The sequence below is a fragment of the Lagopus leucura genome, unplaced genomic scaffold (assembly GCF_019238085.1).
Source record: "Lagopus leucura isolate 7727_CA_CO unplaced genomic scaffold, USGS_WTPT01 Super-Scaffold_100009, whole genome shotgun sequence".
In the NCBI taxonomy this organism is placed as follows: Eukaryota; Metazoa; Chordata; class Aves; order Galliformes; family Phasianidae; genus Lagopus; species Lagopus leucura.
The window spans coordinates 22,249,728-22,273,882 of NW_024962266.1; the positions used below are offsets into that span (position 1 = coordinate 22,249,728).

At 38.0% G+C, this 24,155-nt stretch overlaps 2 protein-coding genes across 5 annotated transcripts in view; both read right to left on the reverse strand.

The window, feature by feature from the left end:
* The window catches only part of AGBL4 (AGBL carboxypeptidase 4), an 849,283-nt gene that overhangs the window by 311,031 nt on the left and 514,097 nt on the right, over nt 1–24,155 (reverse strand). The window lies entirely within an intron of this gene.
* The window catches only part of BEND5 (BEN domain containing 5), a 29,209-nt gene that overhangs the window by 2,851 nt on the left and 2,203 nt on the right, over nt 1–24,155 (reverse strand). The window contains exons 1-5 of one of the 4 annotated variants that reach the window (XM_042873409.1): nt 16,194–16,274; nt 14,103–14,236; nt 12,066–12,441; nt 5,916–6,064; nt 1,220–1,433 (exon numbers count right to left, since the gene is read on the reverse strand). In XM_042873409.1, coding sequence (XP_042729343.1) covers nt 1,220–1,433; nt 5,916–6,064; nt 12,066–12,441; nt 14,103–14,207 — 844 coding nt within the window. In that variant the 5' untranslated portion in view covers nt 14,208–14,236; nt 16,194–16,274. Of the gene's footprint in view, nt 1–1,219; nt 1,434–5,915; nt 6,065–12,065; nt 12,442–14,102; nt 14,237–16,193; nt 16,275–24,155 lie in introns of those variants that run through there. The other 3 variants (XM_042873407.1, XM_042873406.1, XM_042873410.1) reach the window with 3 other exon arrangements.

The following is a 24,155-nucleotide window of genomic DNA, read 5'->3' on the forward strand; positions in this document are numbered from 1 at the left end:
TATGTTAGGATTGTACCAAAAAGTCCCGGTCAGAAGTGGAAAATCGGTATGGAACAGCTTGCATTTCTATATTTATTCTCAAGATAAGTTAATGAAAAAAAAAAAAAAAAAAAAAACCAAAAAACAAAATATCTTTTAGTCATTTCTTATGGAATAAGAAAGGCAACAGCGGGAATACCAGCTTCCAACTTTTCCCCACAACACAAAGACACAGACACGCACACACTCAAAGAGGAATAGTATTTCTTAGTTCCAAAAAGTGGTACTTGCAAGGCACATTACAACCGCTCATAAGACAGTTCACAGTTAAGAGCACACAGTGGCTAAGAACAGGAAATACAGAATAACGAAGCTCAATCAAATTGCAGAAGAAACTTTAATAGGGAGATTGCTTTCAGCCCTACTGCAATTTAGTCTGGACACAAAACCAAAATCCAATTTTGCTAGGTATTCCACAAGGAACTGCCTCAGTTGTAACTTAAAAAGAAGAAATACCAAGAGAGACAGAAATGAATGCGAAACACAAGCATGATGATACAAAGGGACTGAAATTCACTATTCATTTTAAATAAAGGAGAAGGCCTGCTCTATCTCCAAGTACTAAATGCATAGACTCTGGCTTGCAGTTACTGAAAGTGTCACTGCAATTTTTTCCTGCCAATGATTTACACCTCCTGTTCAAATTCCAATTCAAGTGCAACATTTAATTTTTACTATTTACATTTTCTCCACTTAAAAGGGTAAAACTATTATTTCTCAGCTCTGAAGGCATGCATATTTTTACAGACAGCTATAACTGTTTCTGTGCCTCATGTCAGAGTTGGTTACATTCTGGATGGAAGAATGTGGTAAAGCTACTCTCAGGCTTGTTAAAAGCAATAAGTGCATTTAGAAAGATTGTTACGTTACAAACAAATTCCAGAATCATGTGGTATTCTCCAAGCTTAAGAGTCCTGTCCTGGAAGTGGTTCAGAATGATGATCTTCTAGAACCTTACTGAAGTCAACATACAACTCTTCGACTGTGAAGGACTGCGCTGTGCACAGCTATTGCAATGTATCTGATTTTTCCTGGATATGTATGCATTAACAATGCAATAGCAATTTTAATTACAGTTTTTAATCAGTTAATTTTACATGAGCTGAGAAGAAGCATCTTTCAACTCAGTGATTAATGGTTAAACTTCAAAGCAGGAAGCAAAAGTTTTCAAATAACCTACCTCTGACAATGCTTAATTTGTGAGGTGAGAGAGGTGGCTTGGGAACGGCATCTTTCTTTTTTTTGGTTGCAACTCCTGTGACACTTCTGTTCTTGAGAACATCTGTTCCCCAAATCATAACCGCTAGATTTTTTGTATACTTTGAATCTCCTTGTGTTACTTGCAGCTGGTGCCATTTCTCCTCATCTACCCAAATTCCACTGCCAAGATGGACCTAGAAGGTAGTAATAATAACAGCTTATCTATGGTACGTAGCACACAACAGTCTCCAAGTGCTGTTTGAACATTAATATTAGGTACTATAATAACAGTAATTAGGGTTGAAAAAAATCCATTTTGCCTAATACTGAAACTTCTCCAGCTTTGTGGGGACTCTTCTTTTCCTCAATTCTTCTTACCCTACCTTTTAAATTTGATTTCTGCCCACCCATAGCCTACCTCCCAAGACTACGGTTAGGAATAGAGATAGAAGAAGGAAACAGGAAATATATCCAGTATTATTATAAAAGTATGCACAGCATATAAACCAAGCACCAGCCTAATTTAGGAGCAAAATAAAACATTTTCTTTCACATGAAAACTTCCCTTTCCCTTTGGCTGAAAAAGACCTGGAGCAGTAGAGAAGGGAGGTATCAGAGAAGGGAATACCTCCTAAACCATATCCTGCTCCTGCTGGCCAGACTGAGCTTGATTGTTTAAAGTAACTTGATGAGCAAAAGTGATTTTGAGAGTTCCAATTTCAGCATAAGCCAAGAAACTTCATAAGTGCTGTAGAAATCAAACTCTATAATAATAAAGTCTACTTAGCCCGAACAGTCTATCCAGGTAAATACTGCTTTGTGGTAAGGCAATGACCCACTGCTGCAACATCATAAACTTTCCATTATCCAGATACAGGGAGTAGAGATATTGCATTAGAGTAGTAAAAAGGGATGATAATGCAGGTACTGAGAAATGCAGCATAAAGCCACTATAGTCTCCAACACAAATCTGCTTAAGTGTCGTTGTGCTTCGTAGTCTTGCTCAGTGCTGAATATGCTGGGCTGACTCCCACAGGGCTACCCAGCATCCCTTCCTAAATGTTCTCAGTGCTTCAGACTTAAGACAAATGCAGGACAAGAACTTGAGCACCGTCCTTAGGCTGGCACTGTGCACATTTGAGCTGATAAGCCCCCTGATAACCAGGCTCTGTCAAGCAACAGCAAGGAAAATGACTCTACCATAATCAGCAGGGATCTGACACAAGTGCAACTAGTAAATCCAACTGGATCCAAATGCTGGCCCTGGGCAGCAGAACCACAGTTAATATTTGTCCTGCATCTGTCTATGCTCCTGATCCCTGGAATGCACTGCAGACACCTGTAAAGCCTCTGCACACAGAAAGCCTTGTTCACATGCTGATTAACTTCACCCTGCTGGGCCCGCACTTGCTCAGTACCCATGATAGGGCAGTGCATGACCGAGCTATTCCAATCACTGATAGAACTCGCTGCACTGGAAAACAAGATAGAATTTGCTTTCAGAAAATAATGTAAAAGTGGAAAATACCAAAAATATGTATCGACCAGACTGTTACATCCAAAATTCAGGTTTCATAAAATCTGATTAAGTGGAGGCTCTCTCTGTAACACGAAAACCTTAATAAAGCTTACTGCCTCCTCATCATTAAAAAAAAATAATCCTGTGAACATAACTCTCTCCTTTATTAGGAGAATTTGTTGGGCTTAGCTGTTTTCTTCTTAGTTTTTCAGATTTTTACTTCTTTCATATGGTGTTACATAAACTGTGTCTGTTACCCATATGGATCTGAAGAATATCACATAAGTCCCATTAAATTCACTGAACATTGGACAAAGCTACTGTAAAATTTTATATAGCCATAATTTTACAGCCCATATTCAAGCAAATTCAAGCAAACTTCCATTTTCCTTTAAAAGGAAGCCTGCCTTAATTATTATTGTGGGCTATAGCCTGAAGAAATATTTTATTACAGCATCTTTCAAGAGTAAGTACTTGTATAAAACCTTAAACAGGAAAATAGAATGGTTTGGCTACCAGCTACTTGGTAAAAAAGAAAAGAAAAAAAAAAAAGAAGTATAAAACCATAAGGCAAGCTGCCTCTACTGGAGGAATTGCTATACTAAGAGGATTCTAAGAAGCTTTTCATAAGTCCACATTTTATTTACATTTCATAATAGACAGAAATGGAACTAGTAATAAGCACAACATGAACACCTTTTCCTTCTTTCATTCGCTGTTGTTGAGATTCTTTGTAATTCTTTGAGATAATTCAAAGTTTTGTTGTGCTTTGTATATGTTTTGTGAGACACCTTCATTCAGAGTGAGCAGCCTGTGCACAGGAAAGTCACTCTACAGGTATAAATCGGCTATTTTTGTTTTAATCACAAAAAGTTACCAGTAAAAATGAACACAACAGCTACTTATAACTGAGATATGGAATGTCGCTATGTGAGATTTTGGGTTGCTATATTAACTAAGTTCTAGAGAGTGTCCCCTATTTGATCAAAAATCGGATTCCTTCCTGCTAGAAATTGTTTCATCTTTTATTTGTTCATTAATTTTAAGTTATTTGAAATAAAACATAAAGTTACAGCAAATATTTTTTATATTTATGGTTCTGACAGATCACTTCTTCTTTGAACGTCTTTCATTTATTAAAAAATAATGATTCCTGATATGAAACCCCTATGGTAACAGGAATGACGTGACAGACAGCCACAGCCACAGAAATCTTATGTCTTTCTTTTTCTATTTCTAGCAGTGTCACAGCAAGAAATTTAATCTGTCCACGTCTCAGTTTACCTCTCTGTAGAACAGGCTTGGTACTGTTTCCTATTACTCCCAAAGTCATGGGAAGCTTACTGTATCAATTCAGAATTCACTGCCTTCTTGCTGGAAGAGGTGCCCCATGGGCCAGTCCCTTGGCTTGATGAAATCAATGGGAACTTTGCCCCTGACTTCAGCAACAGCAGGATCAACATTTAAGCCCAGTGCAACAAGAAGAGCAGCAAATTCAAAGCAACGCTCACCATCGTAACTGTGCTAACAAGTGCAATATATTTAAAATGTATCTCAGAAGATGGACTTTTTTTCCCCCTCTCCAATGAACGCCACAGGGTCTTGTTCAGTAACTCTGCTGTCCCTCTGGAGGAGAGAGATTTATCTGCATGGAAAGAACCCTGCTAAGATCAAACACAATGCCACAAAGGGGTAAGATTTCTAAAAAAGTATTTCCCACTACTCTAGAAATGTACATCAATACAGAAATACTGGAAAGAAAAAAAAAAAAAGAAAAGGACACAAATCAGGAAAATGGGGAAAAAAAATGCTATCCAACAGTAAATAAATTACTAGTTTATATTTCTGGCATCTGAACTGGCTGAAGCACCCCCAAAAATAAGAAAAAATTAAAAATACTCCAAAAATACAAAAAATAAAATGAAGTAAGAGATCTGTAAAGACAGAAAACTTGCAAGTGCCAAGAGGCTGGCAGATGGAATAAAGGTGCAGAAAAAGTTGCATACAAATACTAAAGGACATACCCTACCTTGCAAACCTTACAGAGAGAAAAAGTAAACTAAACTGTCACACTAATATGCTGTAAGTTTTCATTGCCAATAATATGCACGTACAAAAAAAAAAAAAAAAAGCAAATGACACATGTTAAATACGTGTATTAGGCAAGAAAAGCTACCTGAAGAAAATAACAGTCAAACTGCCAAAATTACACCATTTTTCACATACGTTTTGTCCTCGACAATTATGTTGAATCATCTTTAAGAAAGACAGGCACTTTAGCAGTCAATGTTGTAACACAGATCTGATAACGTAGCATGTGATGTTATTCCATTACTAAATTGTACTCCATGTGAAGGCTGAAATGGACACTTCCTCCTAAAGGGTTCTCAGATTGTGGAACTGAATGCATACATATCCTAAGAGAATGGATCTGCACAGGCAATGCTTAAGGACATATGGTTTTGTAAAAGAAATATCACGTTAATTTAATCATAATGGCAACAGCTATAAAAGCAGGCCTCTGTGGATAAGCAGACAATGGATTAAACATACTGGAGTCTGAAAAACTATCATCAGGTGCTGGCATACTGCAGCTAGACTGCATTTCACCAACTTCATAAAAACATCTGGAAAGCAGAACTACCTCAGCTCATCTCAAAGGCAACGCCCCTACCATATTCAGGGGAGCCCATTTTCATTCCAGGGTTCATAATTATCTGCTGACTCCAACCAAAGCATGAAGGTTTCTCTGCAATATGAGTATAGCACACTAAAAATATTAAAGACCTTCTAAGAAAAAAGGTATTGTTGTTAAACAGACTAATGTAACTTTATAATGTGCGTCACTGACTGCTGCATATTCAGTGGATTTATGTATGTCACCAACTGAATACTCCATGCATGCACATTAATTTTATTCCTTGTGTTATACAGCATTCTATGCTTTCAACACTGAGCATAATTTTCAGTGCTGTTCACATTTGCATAATTCCATCATTTTCCTCAGCATTAACAGCACACCTTTGCAAAAACAAGGGAAGTTTGTATAAGCTGGTATCATGCACAATCCCCAGGATTATGAAAACTCCACAAGAAAAAAAACACCTGAAGGACATTTACAAACTATTCATGCCACATTTAATTTAATTTAAAATACCTTTCCATTCTCGAGAATATACTTGTCCATTACTGGAACAGGGGCAGGAAAATACGTTGATGTATTTGCTTCCTCACTGAAGGTCTTCTGTACCTCAGGTTCAGGCTCAATTGTTTCTGGTTTTACTTTTTCAAGCTCAATGGCAGGTCCTAGACAGTTAAGAAAAGAGAGCTGTCTGCTATCCCAGAGAACATTGCATCAATCACTTCATCACCCATGGTTAGCGTAAAATATCACAGTGGTCAAGTTCACAGTAAAGTTAGAAAGAGCCCAAACCAAAATCCTGTGAACATCAGTAAGCAAGAGCAGGATAAGTAACTCTGTCTTATAAAGATTAAAATATTCAATTTAAATTTAAGTGTTGAATTTTATTCTTAACACATAAGAACTTTTACAGATGTGGATAAGGTTGTTTCAGTGTACATCATGGGTATTTTGCTGCAGTGGTAGTGAATTTATAAATCAAAAGACAGAATAGTAATTCACTAAATAAGAATTACTATATAGTTATGTAGAAACCTCCATAATTTACTGAGATAATTATACCTAACGTTATATGGATAACTTATATTTAATAGAAATTTGAAAACTCTTTAGATATTTCTAAGCATCTACAAAAATGTCACGAAGGAAAAAGGCTTAGGCTACTTTTGCTGAAGTATCATGCAAAGAAAGATTATTCAAAGTTAAAAACAAAATAAAACCATAAATTAGAATTTTGATTCTCCAATCCATCCAAATCCATCCACCACTCCAATTTTTATTTTTAAACCAATCAACAAATATTAAGCACAAATTAAGTAATAGAATAATGTTAATCATTTTTTTTTTTTTGAGGTTTCAAAGGAGGATAATTATATTGTCAGTCATCATCTTTTCTTTTCCTGGTCAAATTGATCAAGTGCTCCTAAAAAGGCAGAAGAATAAAAAGAATGCGTGAATTGGATTTTATTATCCCATTCATGGCAGCAGTTAAACCAGAGATCTAGGAACAGGCTATGAAGCCTGTCCGGGTTTCTCGATGCCTCTTAAGCTCTTGAGAAGCTCCAGCAGCCACAGAAGTCCCATGCAGAGAGAGTGGTTTGTTAACAGCACAGCTGCCAGCGCAGAGCCCCGACTACAGCCATCACCCCCTTCAAGAACTACAAGGATAAACTCACCTACTTGTAAGAGCTACAGCGTATCAGATATTGCACAGATTCAATAAATGACAACTCAATAAGCATATCACCATTATGGACCAGCATCCCTCAGTGCTTGTACACAGGCCAAAGTCTGAACTGATCTATGGCTGCAAGTCAGCTCACAACAAGAGCTTTCGGGTCATTTTCCTTAAACAATTCCTGTACTGGAACAACCAACGTAGTCATTCCTCCCACTTTGTGCAGTTTCATTTATAGATTATCACATGGTCGTATCAGCATTTCCCCAACTGCCAGTATTTGACCTTTATCCTATAGCTTATTCTGTACCTACACAGCTAGCTAGCTGCTCTCAGATGACTGCCAGTCAATGCTCAGCAGCAAGAACTCATCCAAAAACAAGTTGACTTGCACAACTACACAGCAGTGCCACCAATAGTGTCTTAAGAGCCATATGCAATGCAAGCATGGCACAAAGAGAGAAATCACAAAAACATAACATTTCCATTACAATTTCACAGTCATTTTCATAAGCACTTGAACTATCATGCGTATACCATGGTGAGACTGAAACAAACTGAAGCTTCAACACATGAAAGTGTTAAAATGAGTCAAATTGGGGAAAATTCTTGATTGATTGAACCATCCGGAGGTTTTGCATAGATCTTCATGCTGGCAGATGCAGGGATGTAATTGCCACGTGAACTTAACATGGAGAAGTGAACTTTTGGCTTTGTAAGAAAACACTCTTCAACAAAGTGCTATTTTGAGCTTTCTTCAAATGTATTATTCTTATACTAAGAAAACTGCTTCGAGGAAGATACCTAAGTATAATCACTTTCTTACTAGAAGGAAACATTTATCTCATCTAAACACTTCTAGTGTTCGCTACTTAGAAGTCTTTTACTGCACGTTTACAGTAATATATTGACACAGCTGGGATCTGGTTTCCAGAATCCCCCAAGAAAAAATAGCTGACTGAAGTCCCCAGTAACCATAGCTCTAACAGGTCAGAAAGATCTCTAATTGAATTCATGCTTTGCTGCTGAAATCACCTACAGAAAGCCTTGAAAATGTCTTCTTTCATACTCCACTGGTTCTTCTTCTCAAACAGAAATCTGTCTCTAAGTAGGTAGTCTGCCCAGTTTCTTTCAATTAGTAATGAAGAGTGCATTTTCAGCTCCACACATGAGTTAGACATGCAACTTGCATTGTTACCTTCATACCAGTGGGTGTTGTGTGCCTAATTTATCATGCACCATACTTTAAAAAGTTCTATCTCTGTAGCTCTTGTGCTCTGCATCTTATTCTAAAAAGAGCAATGGACAGGGATACACATGTATTAAAAAATGCTGCCACCTAAAAGATGAATAACAATAGTACTTATTATGTATGGATCGTGAAAAAATAAAGACAATTCGTCAAGACACAACGAGGAAACAAATGCTTTCTTGAAAAAAATCTTTCTGATTGTAAAGTTTCCTTACTATCCGAGAGGCCCTCAACTTCAAATGCGCTATGAAGAGGCAGAAGGCTTCTCTTCAAACACCTCCTGAGCTAACACGGTCTACTAGGATTTCAGTGAAAACAGCAGGAGTATGAGAGATGATCATGCTTTACATATGCTACTTCCTGCACTCCAATTTGCTAGAAATGCTGGATTTTTTTCATTGAAAAGCCAAACAGATAAAGAGAAGCTGGACAGCAGTAATTCCTTAAGTGTATGCTAAGATGCACAAATACTTGGTCTTTCTGCCTATCCTGCTGTCAGTTCCATGACCCTGCAAACTGCATCACCACAAAGAGCACAGTTAAAATAAGCTCTTTGTGAGCGAATTGGGGTGGATACACTTTTAGGCACTAGAGGAACATTAACTCCTAGCAGTGCAACACGCGTGTCTGAAAGGTATCTACACCCAAACAGCATCCCTGATACAACTTCACTACCTCTGGTCATATACAATCACAGCAAACTATCCATATCTTAATCTGTAGACACTTAGTTTTAGAAAAAGTTCCTGAACTTCTCATCTTTTGTATCTATTGAAAGTAAGGAAAATAGGGAAAAGCCATTGATTTTCAAAGTCACCTCACTCTCTCTTAATAAAACCAGGGCAAATTAGGGTATTTTTAGATGCAACAGAGCAAAGACAAGCTACAAGGCTTCCTGACATCACAGTAGGCAAGTGCAGAGAGGCTCTGGCCATATACACACTTCAGGGAACATAAGCATAGGATACTGTAACTGCTTCCACTATCATCACCCTCTTCCCACACAGCCTTGAGCCCTAGAACTCTGGTCAAACTCTTGTATCTTCCAGGAAGTGATCCATATTGAAATGATGGAAAACTTTCTGTTATTATCCATGGATCAGTAGTGATTTCACTACTGCTGTTGGCCACAACTGCCCTCAGGTTCTGCTGTCCCCATGTGAAACACTGAGAATCCTGCTCCTCCCACAGCAGCAGCTCAGGATTTCGTAGCAGAGACGAAGGCCTATGTCTGGAGCAGAATATACTGACTTCTTAATTCATACTGAAATCAGCATATTGACAGGAAATTAAGAGACTGAATACTTGACTGAATGTTAACTCAAGAGGGTGTTCTATATTTGATCTGCAAGTTTAAAATGGCAACAAGGACGTGTTTCCCACAGCTGCAATTCATCAACACAAAACAGCTGTCATCCCATGCAAGCAAATCAGAAGTCTCTATGGTGAAAGAGAAATGCAATTAGTTTGCATTAAGTTCAGCCTGCTAGAGGTAAAGCTTAACTTAAATGACATGTCATTTGAAACTCCGAGTTTAGGAGATCACCACAACAACCAAAGATAGATTCAGGATGTAACCTATTTTCTGAACCGTTCTCAGAGATTCTTCACATACTCAGACATACTCCATTTACAAGACTGGAAAGTAAAGAAATACATACATAAAGATATTTTTTTTTCCTGATTAAAAACAGCACTTTTTCATAGTATCATCAATCAGACTCTCTAATTTATAAGTTGCTGAAGATCTCTCTTTCTAATCTTTCTAGAACTTGTTTTTTTCTCTGTGAGAGAGGCTACAATGAAAGGCAACAGTTAGCAGCAGTTAGTATACAAGTACACACAGCACACACAATACACACATAACACACATGACACACACACAATACAGCCCAATGGGCCAAATTCTACCTTTGTCATCCATGAAAAGTTCCAAAGGGATCCAGGAGAGAACCCACCTCCAGAATGTTTTAATGTTACAACTAATTATTATAAAGGATTTCTGGAAGTTATTCATAATTAGTATTTGTCCAGGCATACAATTAACTTGTTTTCAATGTATTCAAGATGTATTTTCTATTATGTAGCAGAGGGCATACTGATAACAGGTCCAATAGAGGGTCCAATGGAGTGAAGGTTCCGTTTCTTTTTCAGCCTTTTTTCAAAAGTTTTTCTTTTTTTTTTTCTTTTTTTTTTTTTTCTTTTTTTTTTCCCTTTTTCTTCTAAGCTTTCTTAACGTGGCTCAAGTGAAAAAAAGCAGCCCCCTTTCTTAGAGTGAAAGAAACGAGACAGAATTCAGAAGCTGTCTCCATTCCACTGCAGGTCTCACCACTCAAACTGTTGTCAAGTCTACCAACTAAATTGGTATTTGATGCTGTTTAGCCCCATTGCCTACAAACATCTGGTTGATGTTCCATTCACATAAATTCCAGCTAACTATTTGCAGATGAAGAAACATCTCTCCATCCAAGGAAAATTTTTCGAAAGCTCAGTAGAATCTACTGCCAACGATATTGTGTTTTTTCAGATTGTGGAAATCTTGCCTGTTTTATTTTAAAAGTTAACTATTATTTTTATAATAAGTAATGGCATTTTAATTATGCAGAGCATAACAACAATGAGCGTTCACACCCAAACACCCAGTTTAACTCTTCAGCCTCGAAAACCTGAGTCCAAATCTGCCAGCACACCTTAACACATGCTACAGGACAGGCACATGCTCTATCAGGTTCAGGTTTGTACGTGAATGGATCTCCATGCAAACTGCATGCATTCGTTCAAGTAGAAGAGCCAATATCCAACTAACATGCAAAAATTAATTTTCCAGATACACAAAGGCAGACATAAGACACAGCATGCTAAGTCTGGATGCGTAAATTTTAACCAAGTTTCAGTCACCAAGCGAATCTTCAACACAACAGTTTCACATTCTATTAGCAAATAAATATAATTCAGTAAAATATTTGAAGGTATTCCGAGGGTATCATCTTCAATGAAAAGGATGAGCTTTTTATTTTGTCTTTTTTCCCATTTATTCCAACATAATGATTAAATAATTGTTATAAACCAAAACAATTTAGCAATTACTCAAGATATTTAAAATTTAAATCCAAATTACACAAACCTGCATTTTGTAACACATGCTGATAACGGGACGCTAATATAGAAAGTTTCTCTTAATTAGTCTTTAACAAGCCATTATTTTTTAAACAGCATGGCTGTTTAAAGCCACTGCCAAGAAGTTCAGGTGTATTCCACATTCCAGTGTGCTACTGACGGGAAGCAGGGGCAGAAAATGGGAGGTAACAGTCACTTACATAACAAAAAACCCTAACTGAAAGAAGTAAAATAGGTTTTGCCCAAATTTTCATTGCACTGCCTTTTCTTTCTTCTTTTTTTCTTTTTAAAACTGGAACATATTGGTATATTTTGCAGATTAAACTTTATTGTCTTTTTCAGCATATACTGGAAGTTGAAAGACCTGTTAAAATACAGCTGCTTAAAACGAAACTCTGATTCAGCCAAACTAGCACAAAGACCTCTACTACCATTAAAGAAAAACCCAGACATACATATCATACAAATTCGACGTATATTGTACAGCCATAGCAGAAAACCCTTTTAACATTCAATGTCCAGTTTAACAACCACTGCTATTCTTCAAAAATGTTTCCATTACTATTGATCACATTTGCAAAATTCATTAAAACTTGTCCCATTTAAGTCCGGCACTTACCACTACCTAGTCTTAGAAGCAGTACATCCTGGAGTCTCCTGTTCAAGTCTCTGAGCTCTTTCATTTCTGACACGAGTGCCCCATATTCCTTTAGCTTCTTTGCTTGCTGCACAAGCTGCCTCCGTGTTCTTTCAAGCTCCTGTTGAATGTGTCTCATTTCTTCTTGTTGCTGTTGGTAACTCCTCAGCAATTCTTCATACAGAATCCGAGGGACTACAGCATCGTCCATGTTGTTCATCCCTTCTGAAGCCTCCATGAAAGCCTCCTCAGGGCTGGAAGTATTACTGAGACTCATCCCATTTTGTTTTTCAAGGCGAGCAACAACTGCTTCGATGCTTTTGTGTGTACCTTCACTTTGTTTCCTTCCATCTTGCCTCTGAATGTTACAGTAAAAATAACAATAATTAGAAGTATAGTAAGGTTTAATATAAATTAAAATTCTACAGATTTGTGGACTGTTAATATTCTTTTACTTATTAAAAAAATGCAAAAAAAAAAAAAAAAAAAATAGTCTGCCTGCAAAAATGTTTTGCCTATCAAATCCTTATGAAGACACATGCTGTAGCTACCATGCAGGTGTAATTCAGCAAAATGCATATACAAGCTTCTGAAATACAGACGTCTTTCTTTCAGGTCTTTCTTTCTGCATTTGTGCAACAATTGCAAACTGACTGTGTTAATAGGTCACTCCATTCCATATACAAAGCTAATTTATTAAAAAATAACACTGGATCTAGTGCTCTTTTCCATTCAAGTTCATGCTTAACATCTAGATTTCCTACAACAATGGCTTTTCTGGTAGGTAAGAGAGACAATCAATTATGTTTGTCACCTGTGATGACATCAGAGATCAAAGGAGCACACCACACAAAGCTGCTGTTTGCATTGAGGGCTTGTCCTTCCCACACACGAGGAGACAAAGCCTTCTGACTTTTCCCCTGCTACATTAGCCCAACGGGTGAATATGTTAACACTATCAGAAAACAATGAAAGGGAATTGAAAACACCGAAGTTGGAGACAGAACGTATCATCTATCTCATTTCCCTGATCAACTGATTGTTTCACTGTTAGTTCTACATTGCAGAGGCTTCATCTCCTTTGAACTCCTGGCAGAAATTCACCTTCAGTCTTCTAAATAAAATCCAAACTCTATAAATTAAAGCACACCTGTTTTTGGGGGCCCATACAGCAGTATTAAAATGTAACGGTACGTGTAAAAATCACTATGTTTTATTGGCCAAATATGGAAAAAGCATTTGAACTTCCAAGCAACTGCAAGGAAAGCAAATGTAGTTCATAGACTAGAGACAAGAAGCTGACACTATCAATTCCCATACCACAGTATCCATGAGTAATGTGGCAGAAAATGAGATTACTCCACGTTATGCCTGCTCCACGCATGCTCTAAAAAAAAAAAAAAAAAATGCTGGCCCACCATAAAGAGATGTACTAGCATCATTCCTGCAGCTGCAAAACACATGAAGCCACAGAACATTATTTTATTCTGAAGGTTGGCAGGCTTTTAAAGAAATTATCTGATATCAAAAAATAAATATGGTTACATAGTGGGCTTCTGCAATCTGGACCTAAAAAGGCAACTGGCAGTTATAATATAGGGATGCTGCCTTGTCAGTTTGCCTTCTCAAGCACTGCTGTATTTGAGAAGTCTCAGAGCACCTCTTTCAATTCCAAATAAGCAAAGTGCGTTAGGTCATAAGTGCCACTGAGAACAGCTGGTCACTTTTAAAGCATTCTGCACCCAAGTGAAAGAGCATCATTCCAAAAACCTCAAATGGTGATTAAGCCATGTGAGACCATATAAACAGGAAAGTGTTTGATTGCACATGAATCAGGTTTTTGAAAACCCATACCATATCCCCTCCACTCCTAATTTGAACCAATTACAATAAACACAATGTTTTAAGGAGATCAAAAGCAGCACTGGAATTCTTAAGCTATGAAGTCTGTACATGCCCCAAGCACTTCCTCCCCCCCCCAAAAAAAAACAAAAGAAAAAAAAGGAAAGTCTTCAGTACCTTACTGTGTCTAAGCTCCACATCTTCTTCCCCATAATCTGTAACCTCCCCAGCTTCTTCTACGTGATTGAAAGAGAGTTTGGGGATTTTAATTTTCTTCTGCATCACACTGTTCTCAAGGTCAGTTTTGTCCTCTAAAATGTATATTGAAAGTAAAATTTTGTTACATTAATCAGTGTTCTTACTTCCAAATGCTACATGACTTCAGTAAGACTCGTTTAAAAAAAAAAAAAAAGAAGAAAAAAATATCTCCCATGCTACATTCCCTTCAAATTAATGCATGGTGTAACTCAACTGATAGCCATTGACGATGCTAGAGTTTCAACAGGAGATCAATCTGGCCAAACCCAAGCTTACGTATTGTAAAATGTCGAGCTAAGTTTATTGGAACCATCAGAAATGTCAACAAGTAGGTAGTACTATCACTAAATAAGAGTTAAAGATGCTGTAAATAAGGCAACTTCCTAAAAGCATCTGCATTACTTTACGTTTACCAAAAGTATTTTCATATTCATTATCTGTTACTGCAGTTCAGACTCTACTGAGGCTTTAAGTGAAAATAAACTTGGTTATTTATCCTTTACTGCACTTGTACCAACAATCAGCAGCACAGATTTATTTGCTAGCATGGCAGATTCTGCAGTCGTGCAAAGGCAGGAAAAGGAGATGCTGCAGGACATGTTGAAATCTTTGAATCTCAAAAAATTTAAGTAAAATATTTTCAAGTATGAAAGATTCTAAAATACCTCAAAATTAAGTATTTCCTGAAAATATGTTTGAAGCATGTTAATATTTTTGAAAAGATGCAAAGAGGGCAGGGAAGCAAGAGTACAGTCACCCCAAATGTGTCTGTGACCTGTGAAATTCTTGCAGAGCAAACCAAGCCTAAAGAAATTTCCCAGCTTGGCTATGTCCTAAGTCCTCCATGCAGGACTTCGACAAGGAGCGATGCCTTTAAAGTCTGAAGTGTTGTACTTGTGCACTGAAAGTCTATGAATAAGAAAACGTTTGGAGTCTTCTTATCCACCTGCAAACTGTATTTCAGAAAGTGTCCCGTGAATATTTTTGAAGGTGCTAATGAGGATGACATTTCTTAGTGTTTAGTTGCATTGACTTCTGCTTTCTCACATTAGCATCTCTCCACAGGACCTTGAAACGGTTAGAGTTGACAACACAGAAAAGGGAAACAAAGGTAAATCACTGTTTAATGAGGAGCGAGGCATTCATTAGAAATGAATTACACAGATGAATGCAATTCATTTTGTTACAGATAGAAATGGATCTCTTGTAGGCAAATGGTGATATTACAGCCCACGGCTATGTAAAAAGAAAAGGCACAGAAAAGGCAGAAGACGACATTAGACAACCTGAAATGAAATGCAGATGGTTGCAATAAATACTAAGACAGATGCAAAACGAAACAGATAAACAACAGAAAACAGCTAGGCTTATTTTAGATCATTCTCTGTTCCCCAGAGCACCATGGATGCTTATCCCAGTAAAACAAAAAGGCAATCCAACAGTTTCAGTGTTGGGAAAAAAAAAAAAAACACAAAAATACACAGAGAAAGAAACAGAAAAATAATAACAGCACACAAAAACCAGCTCTACATTTCCATTTATCTGGAAAATATAGGTTCATCAGAAGAGTGACACAGCTCACTTCTGCCGTCAAAGAGCAGAGGATAAGACAGCCCTTACTGAAAAACAAACAAACCCAAACATATAAATTTGACTGAAGGATAGGTTAATGGGTACTGGTATCTTCTTGGAAGATCAGAAATTGAAAAATAAATAAATCCAGATGGAAAGAAAAATATACATTTTTCTGTGACTGTATACTTTGGTGCACTGGAGTGTTTCACTAAAATATGTGCTCGCAATTCTTTCAAATGTATTGCAGAGCAAGCTTTCCTAGGTTGCTTTGCCAAACCATCTTCCACAGAACATGAAGAACAACATTCTACATCTCTTCTGCATTTAAAGAATGCAGATCTGTTTCTCTGGTCTGAAACAACCCTTGGCCTCTTTACAAGGTGGACATCATCCAATTGCTTCACATAGTTACCTAAAGTGCCTGCTGGCACTTACCTGAGGTGAGCCCTAGCCAGAACCCGAGGCAAACTGGAAACGGACACCATCAGTTCTGCCCATGGCCTGGGAAAAAAAGGGCTTGAAACACTCTGGAAAGGAGTCACAGAGGAATAAGTGCATGTGTAGGCTACAGTGAAGTCAGCAAATACTTTCTGACATACAAAACATTAAAATAAAAACAATTTGGAAGAACAGAAATATTTTTCTTTTGGTTTTGGCTTTCTATTTTTTAAGTCAACTTGTAAAGGTTAAAAACGCATTCGATGCTCTGAAGAACAGAAATGAAAGAAAATAACCAGTTTGGGGGGTCAAGTAAAACAATGCACATTATCTCAATTCTTTACCCTCCATTCCCCTCTCAGTTTCTCAGTCTGCCTATGAAATCTGTATTTACATGACTTAACAGGTGGACTGAAGGTAAAAGTGTATTTATATACTTCCTTACGAATGCTTAGTTTATCAATTATTGGTGTCTAACTATCAGCACAAGTCTCTCCAGTATTTGGCAAATCTTTGCATTTGGTTTCTTGATATTACTGCTTATCCTGTAAACGAACCAGTGAGTTGAAGAATTACTTTTCCCCACAAAATTTGAAGAAACAACGGTAAAAATGAGCCCGTGTAAATTAAAGCTCAGGATTTTTTTGTTCTTGGTTTTTTTTTTGAAGTACATTTCTAACTTCTGTTGTCTTCCACATTAGCTGCATATAGAGCCAGGAAAAAAAAAAAAAAAAACCCTCTTAATTTTAGGACAATGTTAAGTACTGGCTCATGTCCTGTAAATATTAACGGAATTTGGGAAGGGGTGGGAGGGAAGTGAGAGTGGACCAGAGGGAAGTGTAGGAGAAACATCAATGTGCCTTTTGATCTGTTCTTCTTAGAACTCCATTTCTGCTGTTGTGTAAGCCTACAAAAGGCAAGGACAAAAGAGCAATCCAGAAAATGTGAAACATGCACAAATCCTGAGCCAGAAGAAAACCAGGATATGAACCTGAACAGCTGGACAAGATGCAATTTGCTGACTGGAGCTGTAGAACACACTGAGAAAGGCAGCCCCAGAAATGCTGTCACTCAGAGCCTTTTGCAATGACGTGAATTGTTTGTCCAGACTTTGCCCCCAGTCATTTAAACCTTGACACAAGTTAAAGATTATACCTTCCCTTTGGTGGTCATAAACAGACTGTCACTAAGTTGTATCTACTGCTTTTCCTGTGCGTGAAATAAGTGATTTAGTGAAACTGACCACAGAGAACTAGCACTTAACATCGCTAATTAGGTACTCATAATGAAATAAACAGCACAGAAGCTCGATGCAAGCATGGACAGCACTGAAGCCCTCTGCCCTTTAAACAGACATTCCAGAAGACACGGAGCACGAAAAACTGCTTTTGTGCACAGTAGTCAGAGAAAATGGTATTTTGTGATTCAATACACAGAATGAAGAATTCTGGAATAACAGTACTCCAGGAAAAGGTCAGGCTTGGAGAGATCTCACCAGTCAACCTCACCAGGTATTGAAGTACAGGGCTCAAGAGCCAGTGCATGTGACAGCACTTCTCAGTCCGTATGGCCATCTCCCATTGTTCCTCAGCTAGGAAGAAGAAAGCAAACTGCTGGGAAATTTCACAGTGCCTGGGAAGACATTTGCCCTCAGCATTGCCAAAAGAAAAGAAAAGAAAAAAGCCAAAAAAACATGCCTGCATTAGAGAATCAGTATCAACTAGCGAAGGATAAACTGTTCCTGGAATGTCTCCTTCAGTCGGGGCCTTCGTTTCAGCATCAGAATGGGTGGATCAGAGCCAAAATGCAATAGCTTCGAGTCTACAGCAGCAGGGAACTGAGGCAGACAAAGTGAGTTTGACAGGGCAGGAAATGAGTTGGTTAAATTCAAGTAAAAATATGTTAGTGACCTAAAATTCAAAACTATATTCCGGGATGTAGAGTAGAACTACGGAAAACTCAAAGTCTCTTTAAAACATTCCTTACTTTCTAAATTAATGGTACACACTGAAGAAACTAATCCCTTCAAAAAACAGTTCACATTCTGTTTGTAAGTTTGTTTGTCTTCTAACTTCTGGAGTCAAAGATGAAAAACTAGAGGAAGAGAGCTCTGCACCCTGAGTAGATGAAGGATGGAAGGTTTTGGATCAGCCCAAATAAGGGGATCAGTGATGCTATAAATCTTACAATAATAAAATGAGAGAACCTTGAGCAAAATTCACCCTTTCCCTAAGCCTTCAAAAAAAAATTCCATCCCTTGTGAAAAATGATATACTGACAGTTCAAAAAATTCAACATCACTCTTCCCATTTTTAGGCATATACCCAACACATATGGGCAGCACCTGCGAAGAATTCAACATAGCAGCATGGGGGGAACTGCCTCACTGCTGCCTGAGAGAACAGCATTGCCTCCATAGGTTCTGCACAGCTTTCAGTGCACACTTTAAACAAGACAGACTCTCGAGAACCAAAACAAAAAACCCACAGACAAAGGTATACTTGGCGCTTCAAAACAAATACAAGCATGGAGCACCACAGAGCATGGATTCCTAAGTGGCACTTAAATACAAATAAACAATAATCAATATCGCTGTGACTGAAAATGAAAGCAGTGTGATAATACAACAGAAAAAAACAAGCTAGTTTATTTGAAAATGGAAAGAAATGGAAGAGCCATAAGTTTCTTGCTAATGCAAGATGCCAAGGAAGTCAAGAGGAAAGATTTAAGAGGAAGATGTGATTTCAGAACGTATAACAACTCTACAGGCTCAGAAGGTGATCAGGACATAGAGAAAGAAAAATTCTTCTTGCACAAACCACCCCTGAGCGTAAGACCTCTACCAAAGTGGAAGAAACTCAAAACCACAATAATATACAACACAGTGGAATGGATAGTGTAGGAATGCAAAAGATATGCGAGGAAGTGAGCCACTGAAGTTGAAGCAGCTAAAACGAAGGGAGCAGGCAGAGAAGGGATCAAACATTTCTGCGTAAGGATGTCAGAGAAGAAAGCTAGAAAGAAATTTCAAGGAGTGACAAAAGTAAGGAATAAAAAGGCAAAGCTGAGTATCCATCATCAAGGCTAATATCACCCTCAAAAATTTAAGAACTAAATACCCATGAAAAACATCCTGAGAAAAAGACAGCAACAGACAACTGAGCTACTAAGGAAATGTCTTCAAAAAGAAGTGTGCTCCAAACATCAGGGAAGAACATAACAAGCAGCAACACTGACAAACAAGGCCAAAAAGCACGTACAGGTGAAGACATGCTCTTGAGAAACCAGCCAAAAGGTTGCTAAACCTCATGAATTGCATCTGAATGGAGAGAATAGAAGCCAGACTGAAAATAACTCTAAATGAGACTGGGAAAAGGCTTGTTAGGTTTGGAGATATTGGGTAAGGAGGATGATGTACCAGAAACCTGAGTCAAGAAAGCTCACTGATGATGTATTTCTTAATTCAGAAGTTAATATGAAGCCTCTCCAACAATAATTAACCAAAAGCAACACGGCCCAAAATAAATAATAATTTATATAAGTTTTAATTTTTTTATTTTTAAGCAATATAAGTTATTATTCTTTTTATAAACAAAACCCTCCCATTTAATTTCTTAGGAGGAGGATTAAAACAGTGTCTGTTGGCAGTAGAGAATGATGGAGCCATTAAATCAAGTAAAGACATGCAGATTGAGAAACATGAAATCAAGGTGGGTGATTTTTGGTTGTTTTTGTTTTGTTTTTTGTTTTTCCCCCCAAAATGGTGAGGATCCAACCTTGGATCCAATATTTACTTAAAAACAGACATTGAATAACTTGATCTCTGTCTATCTCAGTGCTTCCATCTGCCCCACTGAAGTGCTGTGCAGATTTGTTAATGTTGTACAACACTCTGAGCACGTCAAACGTAGAATTATAGAACAGCCCAGGTTGGAAGGGACCTCAAGGAACACGAAGCTGCAACCCCTCACCACAGGCAGGGCCACCAACCTCCACATTTAATACTAGACCAGGCTGTCTGTGGCCTTCAGCACCTTCAGGGATGGGGCATCCACAGCCTCTCTGGGCAGCCTGCTCCAGCATAAAGGAATATAACTATTTTGGAACAGTTCTCATAATCCTTCTGGAATCAAAACCAATAACGTATTATTACCATTAAATGAAAAAATATGTATTCTTGAAAACAAGCAAAACATTAATATCCTTTAAGTCTTTACTCTGTACCTATATGCAAAACTCAATTATGGGAACTACTTTTCAAAAGGCTGGATATGGTAAGTATTTCATAAAAATTTACTTATTACAAAAGCTGTTTCTTTTTCAAAAAGTTCTAGAGTTCATCTCAAGACATCACCCTTGCAATGACAGCTAAAGTTTGTCAATTTGCCTGGTATAAGCAGTCAGCCTGAATCACACCAAAGAACTTCATTATTACCAACCCTCGATAATGATTTCCTGATCACAAAGGCCAGAAAAAGCAGCAGCCTACAGGGAACTCTCCAGGAAACCTCCACAACCTCTCTGCCCGAGGAATGAGTTTGCTATGGAAATAGTGGGTAGATTCATGTATTTTTTGGTTTCCACACAAAAATTATGTGGTTCCGTTGGTGCTATTTTTAAAGGATTTCCAGAAGCAACAACAACAACAAAAAAAAAATACAAAAAAAAGCTCCAACAACCCAGGAAATAAAGACTAGCACTTAGGCTAGCACTGGAAAAAATGTTTTACAGTCAAATTAAGAAAACAAAAACGATAAGTTACATTAATCTCCTTTTTCACTTCCCAGCAAAATTTAGCATATTTAATTAGTAAGTGTTAGTTACCATAGTTACCATCCCCATACTACCTTTGAAGTCAATTTTATTAAAATCCTGAAAATCATATTTTTATTGTACCATAGCTGAGCTTCTGCAACATTTACAAGCATAACTTGTGTTATATGCTACAATATGTGTATTAAGACCAAGAGAAATCACAATGCTGTAGGTGACACGTAAGGGCGTGCGTCATAAAAACAAAGTAGTAAATGACTTCCGACTCTTCTGAAGCAAAAAGCAGAAGTGACTGAGGAATAAGCAGGTCAGCTGAGACCAAAAGATACTTCTTTCCACACTAAGATACATAGAAAGAGATAACTAGAGGGTAAAATCTTGCAGTAAAATTGCTTTTAAATTCCTTTTCATTAGCACTGTCGCTGATGATACGTACCCATCACCACTATCATAACAGTTACCGGATATGGTTTTAAAAGTTCTAAATACCTTTTTGATGCTGCCAGTTCAGCTTTGCAATGATGAGCCCTACCTCAAAGCTGAACAAACAGATACGATAAAGAAAAATGGCATCCTTGTACAAGCTCTTTAAATCTCAGACACACTCCTACAGTACAATATAGAGGAAAGGGGAAAAAGAAAAATAAATCCATCCTTCATCTTGAAATAGTTAAAAATGAACAGGAAATGGACCATGTTTTGAACAAGCTCGCTTCAGCACTGCTGGGCTCAGCTCTGCTCAGTGATCAGGTCACCCCAAGGCAAATCCCAGTGCTCAGGTAGGACAAAGTGGGCTGGCTGCTCAAAGGCAGCCATGCAAAGTGCAGCCCACAGGTCCTCCTGAGCTATCCCAGGAAAACAGACCAAAGGCTGTGACAAGCGATTGCTGGAAGGCTTCCTACAACTCCCTCATGGCACTACCTTACTTGGGGCAACACTGTGTCTGAGCATGGCACAGGCCACGGCATTGCCACACTCTGCTCTACCTAATCCAGCTCCCCAGGCTGTCTGAACAGTGAAAGGATTCAGAATGACTTTACCCATCATCACCTGCTGACCTACATGCTGCGCAATCTTGGTATAACCTAAAATCCCAACTTGTAAATTTTCACCTACTCCATCACTCGACAATGTCTCTCCTCCTTTAATTGTTCAAATCAGGGAGCTTCAACTTCTTAGGATGAATCCACCCTCAAACTTACTCAAAACTCAGCAACAAAATCATTTACTTGAAAACTGTTCCAGGAATGGAGACTTCACATCCTTCTGAAACGCAGCAAATTACCTCATCATGAGCTGTTCAGACTTTTAAAGACTTTAAAAAGAAAAAAAAATAATAATACAAGAAGTGGAGCATCACATTTTATGAAGGGACAAGGAAGAATATGGATGCACACAGGTATTAATGTGCCTGCTGTGGCAGGCAGGGAACTGCAGTCAGGATCTGATTGAGACGTGTTTGCTGTTATGGTGCAGGTGGGAAGTGCTAAGGGCAGTAGAGCTAGAGAGAGCAATTATTTACTGCAGTCAGGAAAGAATGCCTCCAATTAGAAGACAGTCACTATTAACTTGTCAACAGATGCAGCCTGCAGTAGTGAACTTTTTAAAAGTTCTTGTACATTGATTTGTTCCACCTTGCTTTGCAATGTGATGAGCATTAGAAGTGGCTCCAGCAGGGTCACATAAGGATCACAGTAAGGTGTACACATGCTTATGGACAAAACTGACAATGATTACATCGGACAGGAGCAAAAAAAGTTGCAAGTGGCACACCTGTTTCAACAAGAGGGACGAGAAAAACAGCTTTTGTGTTTAGATGAAAGGACACGAAAGAAATAAAAATGAAGGGTGTGAATGATCAGAAGGAAGGCTCAAGCTCCTTCTGAAAAGCTGTCAATTTATTTTATCCTCAGCGAGAAAGAGCAGTTAACATGCCACCTCAAGAAACTGCCTTACAGTGCAGCTTCAGTCCACTGAGCTGTATTTTCCATTCAAGAGGTAAATAAAGTGATTCCTTTATAACTACGTAACATCAGTTGCCTGTTAACCAAATGCTGATCTTGTTATGGAACAGAACACTCATTTTAACATGCTTTCTATGGCTCAGCTGTCTACAACTGCCCTAGTCAGGGGTTAACCTGCTTTATTTCAGCCTTAGTCTTTGGCTAACTTTTGAAATAGTTTAAGGTTCCCCAACCACACACACAGAGGAACAACAGACATGTACTGCTGCTCAGAACAATCCCTGTGCTCTAATACCACTATGTACTGCTGTTGTCAGAAGACAGTATTTATCTCCTCGTCATATCAAGTCTATCACAACTATGTGCTGTTCTGAGCACGTCCAACACTCTTCCCTTTTCAGCTCTCCCTGCCTCGCAGCATCCATTTCTCACTGATGTACAGATTTCCAAATATCCAACCTCAACACGGGGATCAAAGAAATGCTCCTCGAGTCCTTCAAATCAGGACAATTGTTTCACGAATGATTTACAACACAAATGCTCCAATAAATTTTGTACTGTGGGCATGAACATATTTTAAGACAGTAGAAGAGTTGTTTCAACTAGATCTTGTATCAGTATTCTTTCTCTACTCCTTCCTTTTCGATGTTGCTAGAGAGGAAATCTAAGAGGTTTTTTCGTACTCTAACTCCCACTGCAACAACAGTGTTAGATCATGAAAATATATATAAGCAGGTATCATTTTGCTTACTTGAACAGCTTTGGAACATCACTGTGCAACCTGTTGAAACTCTACCAAGAAAATAACAGAGCATGTTGAAACTAACTGAAAATAATAGGAAATTCCCCCTCCCACTTTTTTTTTGTTTAAATTTAATGTGTACTACCACAGTGATCCTAAAAACTGTTCCTAATGGGGAATCCCCAAAACAAAGCAGTAAATCCTTAAAGTCACTGATGCACTAATTTGTGCAGACATGGGCTCCCCTCCAGAAATTCCAAATCATCTCAGTTTATACATTTTAAAGATAAAAGCTATTTTACCCATTTTATTTACTTTACTGCTAGCATACATTGTAATGCTTCAGGATTAAAAGTTCCATGCAAGTATGTGACACACTACTGACTTTTAAACTCATCTTTTACATTACAAAAGCAGGTTGCATAACATCAGATTCATAACGCTTGCTATAAGTTGTCTTAATCTGTTTGCCACAAAAAC